This window comes from Rhineura floridana, chromosome 3 (genome assembly GCF_030035675.1).
Source record: "Rhineura floridana isolate rRhiFlo1 chromosome 3, rRhiFlo1.hap2, whole genome shotgun sequence".
NCBI classification, from domain to species: domain Eukaryota; kingdom Metazoa; phylum Chordata; class Lepidosauria; order Squamata; family Rhineuridae; genus Rhineura; species Rhineura floridana.
Genome location: NC_084482.1, coordinates 192,398,624 through 192,412,389, shown reverse-complemented (window position 1 = coordinate 192,412,389; position 13,766 = coordinate 192,398,624). Strand labels below are relative to the sequence as shown.

The window sequence follows — 13,766 nt, the reverse complement described above, 5'->3', positions numbered from 1 at the left end:
TCCTGCTGGGAGGAAGGGCGGCATATAAATCAATCAATCAATAAATACGGGCAGACAGCACCAGCTCACCCTGTATTTTTTGTTCCAGAACTGAGCTAGTAGTCCTTTCTCATGATCCACACCTGGTTCCCTCCAAGCTTTCATCATTTCAGCAGCCTAAGGGGAGAGACCTGCTCAGGCTCTTTATTTATTTACTAGATTTACATCCCACCCTTTCTCCCAGCAGGAGCCCTGTTAAAACAATTGGGTCAGAAACTCTTAATGATCTATTATAAATCCCCCAGATACCTGCCAGTACTGTGTAGCGCTTGGAGAAAAGGTGAGCCCTCTGCAGAGACGGTCTCTTACAACCAATTTGTTCTCAAAATACAAGTTGGAAAGCTACTAGTGCTACTGGCTGCAGGCCCCTTACATGGCTAATTAAAAGCCAGGTAGCTCTTCCCATGCCATTAGAAGATGGGTTGCTTCTAGATGAGGCAGGAATGTGCTGAGCCTCCCTGCTTTGTTGTGTAGGCCTTGCACTAGTCCCCCAAGTTGTGAGCAGTGCCATTAAAATTTGATGTACCCTACAGGTCATTTTTACATAGCCTAAGGCACCTATGAAACCTTTCCCTACTGTATTTTATAAGTATTGGTCAATATCATAAAATCAGTTTAGATTTCATTTAGCAGCACACCAGCTCTTCTATAAATCTTGTGGGTGGCTCTGAAAAGAGCCTTTGGGTCTCAGTATTGTCCCCCGGGACAGGGTTATTTCATTTCCCCCCTCACTCTACTAAAACAAGCGATGTAGAAGTCCTGGCTGCCACTTTTGCAGACTTGCCAACGCTGGTAGTCGGCTTGCTGCTGGCAGCACTATGCAGGGCTTCAGTCTTCTTAGGCAGCAGAACTGCGTGGATATTGGGCAGGACTCCACCCTGCGCGATGGTTACACCACCCAACAGCTTATTTAGCTCCTCGTCGTTGCGCACAGCCAGCTGCAAGTGGCGTGGGATGATTCGACTCTTCTTGTTGTCCCTCGCTGCGTTACCAGCGAGTTCTAGGATTTCAGCGCTAAGATACTCAAGCACAGCAGCTAAATAAACTGGAGCGCCACCTCCAATCCGCTCAGCATAGTTTCCCTTCCGCAAGAGCCTATGAACTCTGCCCACAGGGAATTGCAGCCCAGCTCTAGAAGAACGAGATTTCGCTTTGGCTCGTGCCTTTCCACCTGTCTTGCCACGACCAGACATCGCCAGAATCTTTTAACTTCTTCCTCACAAGTAACAACAAAATCGACGCATCTTTCCACTAGAGCCCTTTTATACATTTCTTGATAGAGCTTCGCTGACTGCGATTGGTCGAAGATTAATAGACCAATAAAAATAAGGATTCTGTTTTTAAACCAATAAGAGAAGAGTATTATCCTAAAGGAAAAAAACAATTCTGTTGTTCGTTTTAGGGGGATGAATATCTATATGATACAGGGGAGGAAAAAAAACTGGCTATCCTATTAATCTGACACCAGTACTGATCCTTCTTTGCTGTTGTTCTAATATAAGTTGTTGGTGTTCGAGCATGTCTTTAGACTTTCTCTATAATATTGATGGCAGCTGGGCAGATTTTGCAAGTTTTCCCATACGATTTCCAGCTGATTCCCTTGCTTATACGTTTCCAGGGCGCGAAAGTTCCAAAGGTCCTTCCATGAGTTTGTTATGCAAATTGCTGATGATAATTCCTTGTTACACTTCCCAAGCATACATTTCTAAGGTTGAAGAAACCCAGGCTGTGGTGGAAAAAGCGAAAGAGGCGGGACTTGATATTCTTGTGCCTCTGACGGGTACGCGAGGGAAATGGTGGCTAACTGCTTCTCATTTTCCCGCCTTTTCTCCTTCCCTACACCTCTCGCTTGCCAGCTTAAAAAAAAAGTTACGCCTCACAGGAAGGTACTCTCCTTGAGAGACGTTGTAAATCAAAGATGTAATCAATAATAACGTGCAGAAATGAAAAAGATGGTTGTCAACAAATAACATTTGTTAGGATAACGTCATAATCTTTCTGTTTAAAATATACACTTGTCCGACATTATACCTTGTATGAGTTCAAATACGAATTTTAAACACTTCTATTTCCGTAACGGTTAACGGCAGATATAATATATAGCTAGATGAGGAGCCACGTTCTCATCTGTTTCAAAAACAGCAGTCTTTACGGTACCTTTAAGGACTAACAAATACATTCTTGCATAAGCTTTCGTGAACTACAGTTTCACTTTATTAGGTTCCCGAAGTGTTTCTTTCCAATTATTGAACTTAAATCCCTCAGTTCTTCTGCACTTACATTTTTTTTATTTAAAGCGATATTAAAACTTCAATCCTGTGCCCACTTACCTGGAGTATTTTGTATTTTGAATACAGTGAGATGTGAGGAAATATTATCACGCTTATTGCTATTTGTGTTTTAAATTGGGGGGTATTGTTTCAATCTTATATTTGATTGTTGTTTTAATTGCGTACATAAGTTTCCTGGACGTTTGTTCCTAGGCGACAAATAAATTGTTGTTCATTATTAATGGATAGGATCGCTTTGTATGGATACAGTGCTTAATATCTCTGATTTCTTTCACACAACGTTATCCTTAAATGATTCCTAGTTAGTTGGTTGAGTGTCTAAAATCTGGAAAAGGATTTCAAATTGCCAACTCTATGTCAGGAAGGTAAATTGATTTCTACAGCAGTCACAAGTCTAGAAAGGTTTACAGTTACGACAAAACAATTGTAGGAAACTCTGGGTTCACTCCACTTGGGATGTAAACCAAGCGCGTTTCCAGTCACAATTCCAACGTATTAGCCACCGCCATGAACATATAGCTGTTATTGTATTCCTATTGCTATCCAAGACCAGATCTTCATAATGTATCACTTGCCAAGTCCACATTAGTATCTGTTATTATTATTTGTTAGTCGCTTTTCCTCACAGAAGTGACTCCAAGCGACTTGTATTAGTTCCATATCATGGAATCACAGAACATCCTGTCTTCCTTTCACCGTCCAGTCTTCCCATTTGTAGTTAAAAGATTGCTTCCACCACACATCCTTCTTCTATTCCTGGATACCCAAATTAACCGGTGAGGTTTTGGTACTAGACGTTTTCCTTTGGTACTTATTTCTTCCTTGACTCAGTGGGAAAAGACTGGCTTGACAATAGGTCTTAATAACCTATTGTTGTTACTAACAATTTTTATTGTTTACTAATATTATAAATTGCATAAAGCTATAGAAATGCGGTTAAAAACAAAGCATTACAATGAACAATTTATATAGACGTGTTAAATTGCATTGCTCCTCAAAGAGACAGGAGTTAACATTCACATTTGAGGATGAGAGGACGTCTATGCCACATGCTATGCAAATGCAAGAACTCCTATTATACAGACACGAGACTCTCAAGAGTACCTGTGTAGTTAGTTGAATAGACCAATTTTAATGTGAGTTCAGTTGTATCGGGATCTTCTGTAACCACTCTGGCCAAGGCGGTAAAAGAAGCGAGCTTGTGAAGTGTCGGTATGTACTTGCTGTTATTGTACTTAAATTTGTGTTTTTCTTATTGGAGCTTGCTGTAGAACATTCGGAACCTACCTTTAGAATCCAGCGTGAATTCTCCATCGAGGCTGAATTATAAGCAAAAACCGAAGTGTGTATGTGTGTATAAAAAGACTCGCTTGTTGTGTCTTCAACATCAAAACATCCCCGCAACACCTTCGTTTTGCTTATTATTCAGCATAATGAAGAGTTGTGCAAATTTTCTAATTTACAGACCATTTTGTGATATGTTGGCTGGTCCTAATAAAGTATTGCGGAAATGTGAATTTAAAAGTGCAGAGTGATGGTCACACTAACGCCATTTCAATGAATCCATAGATAAGCCTGAGAGCCAGTGTGGTGTAGTGGTTAAGGTGTTGGACTACGACCGTTGGAATCCCCACACAGCCATGAAGCTCACTGGGTGACCTTGAGCCAGTCACTGCCTCTCAGCCTCAGAGGAAGGCAATGGTAAACCCCCTCTGAATACCGTTTACCATGACGCCATAAGTCGGGATCGACTTGAAGGCAGTCCATTTGCATTTTGCCATAAACCATAAGCCACGACTTCCGAGACTATACCCAAATGCAATATCCATCTGTGGGATCTCTACGACGATATCTTCCTTATTGAACTCCCCTCCCCCCCTTTTCAGTTGTCTTAGCCGTTCCAAGCTGACTCCGGATTTTCATTTGATTCCACCTTGGTATGTGGGTATTTTTCTATTCTCCCCTGCAGAAATAAAGCAGATGAAAACCACTTTTTTCAGACAATGTAATTTTATGCCTGGGCGATCGATCGGACTAATCTTAATAAACCGGAATGCTGCTTCCTAACGAGGCAACATTTATGAGAGAGCAAATAATCTATACTATCCTTGGATGCAAGAGAGCCAAATCGTTGTAAACTGCCATGACAGGGTGGACCAAAAGGACGGGGTAGAAAATTCAAAGTGTTGGTATTGATTGGTTTCTGAAAACGGCCAATGAGGAAGATCATTTCTAGGAACTCGGTTCACGCCCTTTATTAGTCAGTCCTAACAGAAGACTGGAAAAGGTCGGAGATGGAGTGTTAATTTCTGCTGGTGTAGAAACTTTTTTTAACCTTAAGTGCGCATGCCAAAATAAGATTGGTACTAAATATGTTCAGAAGTTTTTCTTTCTATTTAAAGTTGTGTGTGTGTTCTTATTTTAGACTAGATTCAAACCGTCGCTTTTGTCATGAAACACTTTGGACAAGTACACAATCTCTCAGCCTAACCAAGTATAGGCAGAAAACTCAGCTAGTATAGCTTTTCCTGGGCGACAAAATAGTTGGGAACCTGCCTGTGGAATTTATGCCCGTAGCCCCGCAATTAGAAGGTACCAGAGTCCTGCCAGAAAAAGGCGGCAACTCTAATGCTCCACAACCGTGTGAAGATCCTTAAACCTATTCTGAGTCTTGGGGGAGTTAAGGATTCTCTTCGGTTTCGTAACAGAAGATTTGTATTGTCCCAGTACTACAAACACTATATTGTTAATTGTACTGAAACAATTCAAAGCTTCTGTTGGAATCCCATAGTGAGACTTCGCCTCCCTCCCTCATGTGTTGTTAACGTTCTGTTCAATCTTACAACTACTTTCCCTCCCAAACGTTCTTACTAACCAACCGACATCCTCAAAAAATTTTTAAAAGCAGGGAGGGATTATTCTACCATGTCACAGTCTGACCAGATTGAAAACTGAAAATGCTGAAAACATTCTGAAAGTAACTAGCGTCCATTTTGTATTTCATCCATTGCAACCCAATAGTTATCAACTTCACCGAGTGATATTCAAATTAGGATGGTCTTATCGCTGAACCTACAATTAGCTCTTCCTCATTTGCGTGGAGCAGTAGCAGCTGAAAAAGTTCCGATAGCTCGGTGCGTCTCTCAGGAAGTAAGTAATATTGTGAATTTTCTCTTGCATCCTACTTTCTGATAAGGGAATCTCTCATTTACTGCAGTTTTGTAACTGCATTTCCGATGTTCTGTGGTTGTATTTAATCCTCACAACAAGTAGCATATATATTTTTAAAACCTTATTTATTTCACTGCTCTACAAATCTTTGGCAGACCTTCCTCTTTCAACAAGCCTTTTAAGTAGAGATATTATTCAGTCTGGCGTCTGTGTTGGAATTGCTTTTTAAGCTAGTTTTAAAAGGGTTTTTTAAGGTTTTTTTTTAAAGATGTCTTGTTTAAAATGTGTTTTAGGGATGTTTTGTTTTGATATGTGTTGGAATCTGTTTTTAAGATGTTTTAGAGTGTTTATGGAGTTTTTGATTTCCATCCTGGACTGCTACTGGGAGGAAGGGTGGGATATAAATTTAATACATAATAATGATTCAAACTCAGGTCTTCTAATTCTAACATTAGTCATATACCATGCTGTCTACCCCTGAACCTTTTGTTTGCAACACTATTAAGCAGAACAGAGATTTCTCTGTCCTCGCTCTCTCTGTTGCAGAGTAGTGAAATTAGGTATTTAAGCGTCTTGAGTGAGCTTTATGTATTTGAATCTTTGCTAAAGATTACACCTTCCCTGGAATTAGTCAGACAGAGACTTTAAGTTTTAAAATAAGAAATAACTACAGTACTTTATTCTGGAAGTACATACTTGATAGGAAAGAGTTCTACATCTAGGAACACCTGAACCTTAAAGTTCAAGAGCTTGTAGCTCCATTTGTTACAAAAATGCTGAATGCTGAGGAAAGCACAAAAGCAGGACTACAGCTAAATGTCAAGAAGACTAAAGTAATAACAACAGAAGATTTATGTAACTTCAAGTTGATAATGAGGACATTGAACTTGTCAAGGATTATCAATACCTTGGCACAGTCATTAACCAAAATGGAGACAATATAGGAATACCCCGCATTAACGTACGCAATGGGTCCAGAGCGAGTATGTAAACCGAAAATGTACTTAAAGTGAAGCAGTACCTTTTTTCATTTATCGATGCATATACTGCATTGCAATAATCACATACGGGCGTAACTGATGTAAATAATGTATTTATAACTAAAATAAACACAATAGGCCTTATTTTAAGAAAAAGTTCGTAGTTGGAAACTGATGGTGGTGTCATGCCGTTAAGTGTCCATTCTTGAGAAGCAAGCGTACATAAACAGGAATGGTGTTACTGTAAATATGTTCGTACTTGCAAGTGTCCATAAAGTGAAGGTCCGTATAGTGGGGTATTCCTGTAGTCAAGAAATCAGAAGAAGGGTAGGACTGGGAAGGGCAGCTGTGAGAGAACTAGAAAAGGTCCTCAAATGCAAAGATGCATCACTGAACACCAAAGTCAGGATCGTTCAGACCATAGTATTCCTGATCTCTATGTATGGATGTGAAAGTTAGACAGTGAAAAAAGTGTTGTTGTTGTTGTTATATGCCTTCAAGTCGATTATGACTTATGACGACCCTATGAATCAGCGACCTCCAATAGCATCTGTCATGGACCATCCTGTTCAGATCTTGTAAGTTCAGGTCTGTGGCTTCTTTTATGGAATCAATCCATCTCTTGTTTGGCCTTCCTCTTTTTCTACTCCCTTCTGTTTTTCCCAGCATCATGGTCTTTTCTAGTGAATTCTGTCTTCTCATTATGTATCCAAAGTATGATAACCTCAGTTTCATCATTTTAGCTTCTATTGATAGTTCTGGTTTAATTTGTTCTAACACCCAATTATTTGTCTTTTTCACAGTCCATGGTATTCACAAAGCTCTCCCCCAACACATTTCAAATGAGTTGATTTTTCTCTTATCCACAATCAACTCATTTGATCTAAACAGGGTGCTTCATGACAAATGCTCTTGGAGGTTGCTGATTCATTGGGTCACCATAAGTCGTAATTGACTTGAAGGTACATAACACACACAAACATGCTGAGCTTTGCAGATAGTTGGAAGCAAGAATTCCTCTCCGTTTCCAAATGCCTTCAGATCATGGCGTAAAGCAGAAGGCTTACTCCTCTGCCTTCCCACATCTTTTTAATGTGCCAGAGGACAAATAGTGGCTGGCTGTTGGAATCATCCATAATTTGTGGACCCCTGGGCCTGTGTGAATGGAGTGTACATTTTAAAAGCCTGTCCTGTTGCCAGACACCCCAGCACACAATTCCGTGTGTAAAGCCTGAAAATCACTAGATTATCAGCTCTTCCACTGGCATTAATCTGGGAATTTATACTGTGAAATGTGTATGGTTTAATTTTTAGACACTTTATAGTATAGATTTACTAATACAGTGATATAATGGGGAATTTTATATATCCACACATATATAATTATAGATATTAAAAAGTTATATGTTTTATATCATAAGGAATAAGCATTGAATTGCAGGCCTGTTGAGAACATGCTCACAGAGAATCCTAAAATCTAAGTAAACTTAGTAAACAAAGTAAACAGTTTGAATTCTTGGGTTCCTGCCAAATCGGCCAGTGCATGACTGACAAGTGATTAATTAGTCTATTGTTCAAACCCAATCAGCATATAACCTGTGTAGTCAGGATTGACAAATTATATTGCTTTGATGATTTCCTGAGTATAGCAATAATGCCATCTAGAGAAAAGAAAGTTTTACAGCATAATCAAATGTTTAATGAAGAGAAATAGTGAGATTTTATAATGATTTTAAAACAACCGAGTGTGTTATATTTACAACTTTATAAGTGTGTTTTCATTAAGAAAAAGGTGGTGTTTTCATTAAGAAAAAGGGGTGGCCTGCCTCCTCTATATATCTCTGAAGCTGAAAGATACTAGTTAACCAGTCACCCAGTCTTTTCCTTAGTCTGTGTGGCTTCAAAATGAAGCTCAAGTGTTTTAAATAATCCCCTCTCTTGAGCTATGTATTTATAAGTAAGGAAATGGGATTTCTGAGAAAAGTATAAGGACATAAGAACCCCTATGGCAAAGGAATAGAACTGGGGGTGCTCATACATTCCCAAACACCGAGTTGAGGCAAACTTAACTCAGGGAACTTGTCCAAATATTTCCAGGTGTACCTGGTCCAGCCTGACTGATCAGGCACAATGGCATATGGAATGTACCAAGTATGCTTGAAAGCATATTCACAATAGTAACTGTTCCAACTAGAACCAAAATTCATTAGTCTTTGAAAGACAGTAGGACAATGGAGACATTAGTGAGATTGACAGAATCTTGGAATCACCACTGGAGTTAGCTAATGCTTTCTGATTGATATGGAACAATTGTAGAGAGGAGGAACTGTGATGCTGGGTGGGCAGGAACTCATGAGATTGGTGAAATCATTGTCACATGCTGTAACTGTACTCTATAAAAGAGCTTGCACTCAGTGCAGTCTCTCCTGAATGTTTTGGGGGTGGGGGGCTGACCCTGCATATGCTTGTAAGTAATAAAGGCCTACCTTTTGCTCCAAGCCTGTGTCTTCCAATTTGTTCAAGGACCCCCAACAAAAGATCCCAGCGAGAAGAATTCTCCAACAGATATATGATCAAACTGCTAGGTACTGTGTGACTTTTATTTTTACACACTTTGTTTTATACTATTTGCTATTGCTATGCAATGTCTGCAGGTTTTGTTATGGTTAATATATGATTGTGCTGGAACTGCTTTATTATCTTTGATATTAACGGATTAAATGATTGAGAGCTTATTTTTATAAGAATTCAAAATATTATGTTTATATTATCAAAATGAGTTATCTGGATTGTCAAATTATGTTTTGAAATGATTTGGTATTTGAGCGTTTATTTTCTTGATTGGCATTTTTGTTGTGAGCCTCTTTGGGCATATTTATATGGGAAAGCAGCAAACTGAAATCTTATTATTGCCTTCTCTTACAGCTGCATAAAAGTCCCACTGTCCACAACTAGAACAATGAAGATTTCTCAAAAACTGGCAAGGACAAGCAAGCCACGGGATAAGAGTGTCCCTCAGCAGGCTGATAATCACACTACTAGCCATGACGATGGAAGGAGCCTTGCCACTGCCACCATCCTTGAGTGGCACCACTGCAGTCCATTCACCAGTATCGAAAGGCTTCTCGGATGGTGCTCAACATGCCGCCTTTTCTGCAATTCACCAAGAGGCTGGCACATGGCTTTTTTTTTTTTTTTCAATAATTTTTATTCAGATTTTCATAAAACATACAAGACAAAATCATAAAACATTCAAAGACAAAAAACAAAATCAAAAATAGTTAAACAAAAAGAAAAAAAGAAAAAAAAAACAAAAATAAAAAATAAAGAGTAAAATATTGACTTCCCATTTGTCAAAGATCAAATCAGTTATAAGTCTATAATATATAACAATCCTGTCTCTTAAGTCATATTATAAAATCACTTTCCTCCAGTAGTTATCTTACTTAATCATCAAATCTCATAAACATTACTTTATTCTTTCCACAAAAAGTCAAAGAGAGGTTTCAATTCTTTAAGAAATATATCTATCAATTTTTTTTTCCAGATAAGCATATCGATTAATCCATCTCATTACTAATTATGATAATCTTATTGTCATAACCATAGTCAAAATAAACATTTCAATTAATCCATCACATCAGAATCTGTTAGGTTCAGTAATTTCAGTAGCCATTGTTCTATTATCTCTAGTAATTCCATTTTCCATCTTCCATCTTCAGTAGTCTTGTTAAGTCCAGTAATTTCAATATCCAATCTTCCATTATCAGTATTCCATAATAATCTTGCTGTCAAAGCCATAGTCATATAGTAAGAGTCTGATGGGAATTACCTCTATCCCAAATATTTTCTTGCCATCCATTCTGAATAGGTTGCTGAAATACTGCTGTAAAATCATATCTCTGTTCTTTTTTTCAAAATACACTGGGTCATCTCTTAAAAGTTTTTCCATTGTCACATGGCTGCAGTTAATTCCATAGATTTTCTCTATATTGGGCTCCATCACATCATTCCAGTCCAGAAGATAGTCCATGCCATTGATAACTTTATCTCTAGAATCTTCATTAATTTCTTCAGAGATAACATTGAGTTCCAAACAATAGATTTTATTTCTAAAGTCCATAGACTCCAAATCTTGTTCCTGTTCCACGTTTGTTCCAATCTCCGGGATCTCCTCTCTCACAGGGACCCCTATTCCAGTCTCCAGGGTCTCCTCTCTCACAGGGACCCCTGTTCCAATCTCCGGGGTCTCCCCTCTCACAGGGACCCCTTCCAGGGTCACCTCTCTCACAGGGACCCTTATATCTTTAATCTCCTGCTTCATTTTACTCAATTCAATTTTCATTATCTCAATCTCATCCATTATTTTCTGAAACATAGTTATTTCCAGATTCTCAGCCACTTTCTTAATTGCCATTTTAAAAGAAAAATATAGGAAAACCACTTCTTATTTCAGCAACAATTGGGTTAATACTCCAAACTTGGTGACATCACAGTATAAACAGAGCAGACAGCCTTATCTCTCCAATAGTTAAGTAAACAAAATGCAGTTCCCAGGATCGAAACAATTAATGGCAATCGTCAAGAAACAGATTCGTCAAAATAAAATAGACCAAAAAGAGAGTAGTCTCAAAACAGTATAATATTTTTCAAAATAAAAATCTGGAATAGAAATCCCTCTTCTGTGTATATCTTTAGAATGCAAATCCAGGACAGCTTTTTGCAACAAAAACAGAGATAAGCTATTAATTAGTGCGTAGCAGAGAGAAGTTACGGCTCCCCAGTGAGATGTCAAAAACCGATCAATCTGGCAAATCTCTTTTAAACAGCAACAATTTAAGTCAAGTAAAAGAAAAATATAGAAAGAAGGGTGCTTGCCTGTTAGTGCGTTCTCTCTTAGAAGATAAGATGAACGTTCGCTTTAACAGATAGAGCTTGCTGTTGAAAATCCGTCCCACCTTCGTCGGCTGGACCTCGTCCCATAAATTAATGAGATCTGGTCGTCCCAACAAAAATAGGCTTTGAGGTTAATCTCTTCGTTTCTCCCTACCCGGGAGAAGTTTAATCAGTCAAAAAAAAAAGAAAAAACTGACTGATATATCTGAATAAGCTTCTTTTGAGGCAGGAGCCCGTCTCAAAAGCAGGCACAGGCTAAGTCACCCTTCCCGGAAGTCAAAGGCTGGCACATGGCTTTGACAAGACCTGCGTTTCCAGACTCCTGCTATTCTGGCCCTGCGGGAGGCCTGTCAGACATATCTGCTGGAGCTATTTGAGGACTGGAACTTGTGCGCTATTCATGCAAAGAGAGTTGCTGTCTCACCCAGTGACATCTGCCTTGCCAGGTGCCTCCGGGGAGGCCATGATGATCTGAAGGCCAAAGCTCTGGTCTGGCAGCATTTTGCCTTGAAACAAATGGCTTGGGAGAAAAAGTATTAGAGCCTAGATTTTATTCCTCTCCCCCGAGTCTTTTGTGTTTATTATTATTGTCTTAGAGGCAGCAAGCTAAACAGTTTGCTGTAATACTTACAAGAGAGAAGAACGTGTATTAAAATATAGAATTTGGGTAAGAGGAGGGCTTAATGGAAGGGAAAGGTGAAACTTCCTTTGGATTAAAAAGTGAGACTGTAGATGAACACATCTCGGTGTCAGATAATGCCTGGGCTGTGTTGCGTTAACAATGGTTCCTTCATTACTTTTATTAGGAAGCAGCTACAGTAGTTGGCTTCATTGGGCCCTGTGTACTGTTCTGCCCAAATAAGATTAAGATTTGCCTTACTTATCTGAAGCATCATTGGTTGAAGTAAAGAGGCAAGTGTTTGTGCTGCACAGGTCTTTTAAGACATCAAAGAATTCTGTGCAACTCAAAAAAGGTTGCTTCTTCCTACTTTGACAGCTGTTTGAATGACATGCCTTTTTTTTACATTTCATTTGGTGGTGTGGTCTCAGAAAGCTGCTGTAGAAAACAAATAAAGCTTGGAAACCTCCTGTGAGCTTATGGTTGTTGAGCCGCCACCAGGTGAAACTTGTTGTAAGTCAGCAGGACTTGGTGGTCCGGGCCAGCAAAGGCAGCTCACTAGCCATGTATCTGGATCTTCCCCGGGCTTGAGCGCCTCGTTTTTTTGGGCTCCCAGGAAGTTAACAAAAGCAGGCTTACCAAACCCCCTGGTGTACTGCATCCAGTCTGGTAGACTGCAAGTTGTGCTGGCCTTAATTGTTACCCTCTTACATTATAACCTAAACTGCAGTGTTTAAACACAACCCTATGGGAGTGGAAATACCACCTTCTCTTTAGGCTGGAAACCTCTGCTTTACTGCTCCCCCAAACTTTAAAAATAAAGTTTTTGAATATGGTAAATGATAAATGTTTCCATTTCTTCAGTTATGGGATTCATAACAGGGACTGTGAATGTTAAATGCTTGTACATTTTCCATTCCTTCTGTTAACTTGCTTTCATTGAAGCTTTTAATAATATCAAAAGGTTGTCTTGCTAAATTGAGCCAGGTCATGTAACTTTAAAAATTAAAGTGAAACCATCTGGATTAACATTGTCTGGGGTATGCACGCCTTTTGAGTTACACAGAACTATTCAATTGGCCATTGTGGAAGGATAGGCTGTTGTGCTAGTGCAAGGATGGGGAAGCTCAGGCTTTATACAGCAGGCACTAACCATTTTGAACCAGGGGCACATTTTGAATTTTGAGAGTACTGAGGGCACCAGTCACAAAATTGCCATGGGGGCATGACACAAGAAAAAATTATAGATAATACAGTCTTTATTGCTTCTCTGTTCCCCTCCCCCTGCGTCATATTTACCATGGGAAGCCAGCTGTGTCCTGTTGATTCTGATTGTGGAGCTGCAACTGCCAGAGGCACAAGAAACCTATTTTCCCCAATGCCAATCCTATACCAAAGCCTAGGCAGCCATCCTCTAGCTAGTTACCTGGGAGTAAGCTCCATTAACTACAGAAACTTGCTTCTGAAGTAAACATGTATTGAGCATTGTACTGCAAGTGAACTACACAATGAGAGAGCCTGAACAGCAGCTCCTGCACAGCAGGAGACATGCCTAAACCTCTTTCCAAAGGTTTCACATCTTGCATTTGCCATTTGGGAAGGGGATTCTTTAACATCCACCTGCACTTATTGTGCAGAAAATAACTTCTATAGAGTACCTGGTCTCAGAAAAACCATCCACAGGAAAGATGCATTCAAATTTCTAGGAAAAAAGGAATGGCAAAGAGATTCTAAGGACTACTAGAAAGTAAGACAGAAGCAGGAAAAGTG

The 13,766-nt window shown here is 39.3% G+C and overlaps 1 protein-coding gene and 1 long non-coding RNA gene across 3 annotated transcripts; one reads left to right on the top strand and one right to left on the bottom strand.

Annotated features, from left to right (window-relative positions):
• Positions 1-115: 115 nt before the first annotated feature.
• On the bottom strand, positions 116-1,542 carry LOC133380908 (histone H2A-like). Its single transcript, XM_061619122.1, has one exon. The coding sequence runs from the start codon at positions 1,230-1,232 to the stop codon at positions 768-770; it is 465 nt and encodes a 154-aa protein (XP_061475106.1). The 5' UTR covers positions 1,233-1,542; the 3' UTR covers positions 116-767.
• Positions 1,543-4,603: 3,061 nt separating this feature from the next.
• LOC133380913 (uncharacterized) lies at positions 4,604-9,779 on the top strand. 2 transcript variants are annotated; one of them, XR_009761581.1, is made up of 4 exons: positions 4,604-4,693; positions 5,352-5,480; positions 8,981-9,066; positions 9,407-9,779. It is a non-coding gene; the product is annotated as an uncharacterized LOC133380913 (long non-coding RNA). The 2 variants fall into 2 exon arrangements; XR_009761580.1 differs by having other exon boundaries at positions 9,005-9,066; positions 9,407-9,776.
• Positions 9,780-13,766: the final 3,987 nt, after the last annotated feature.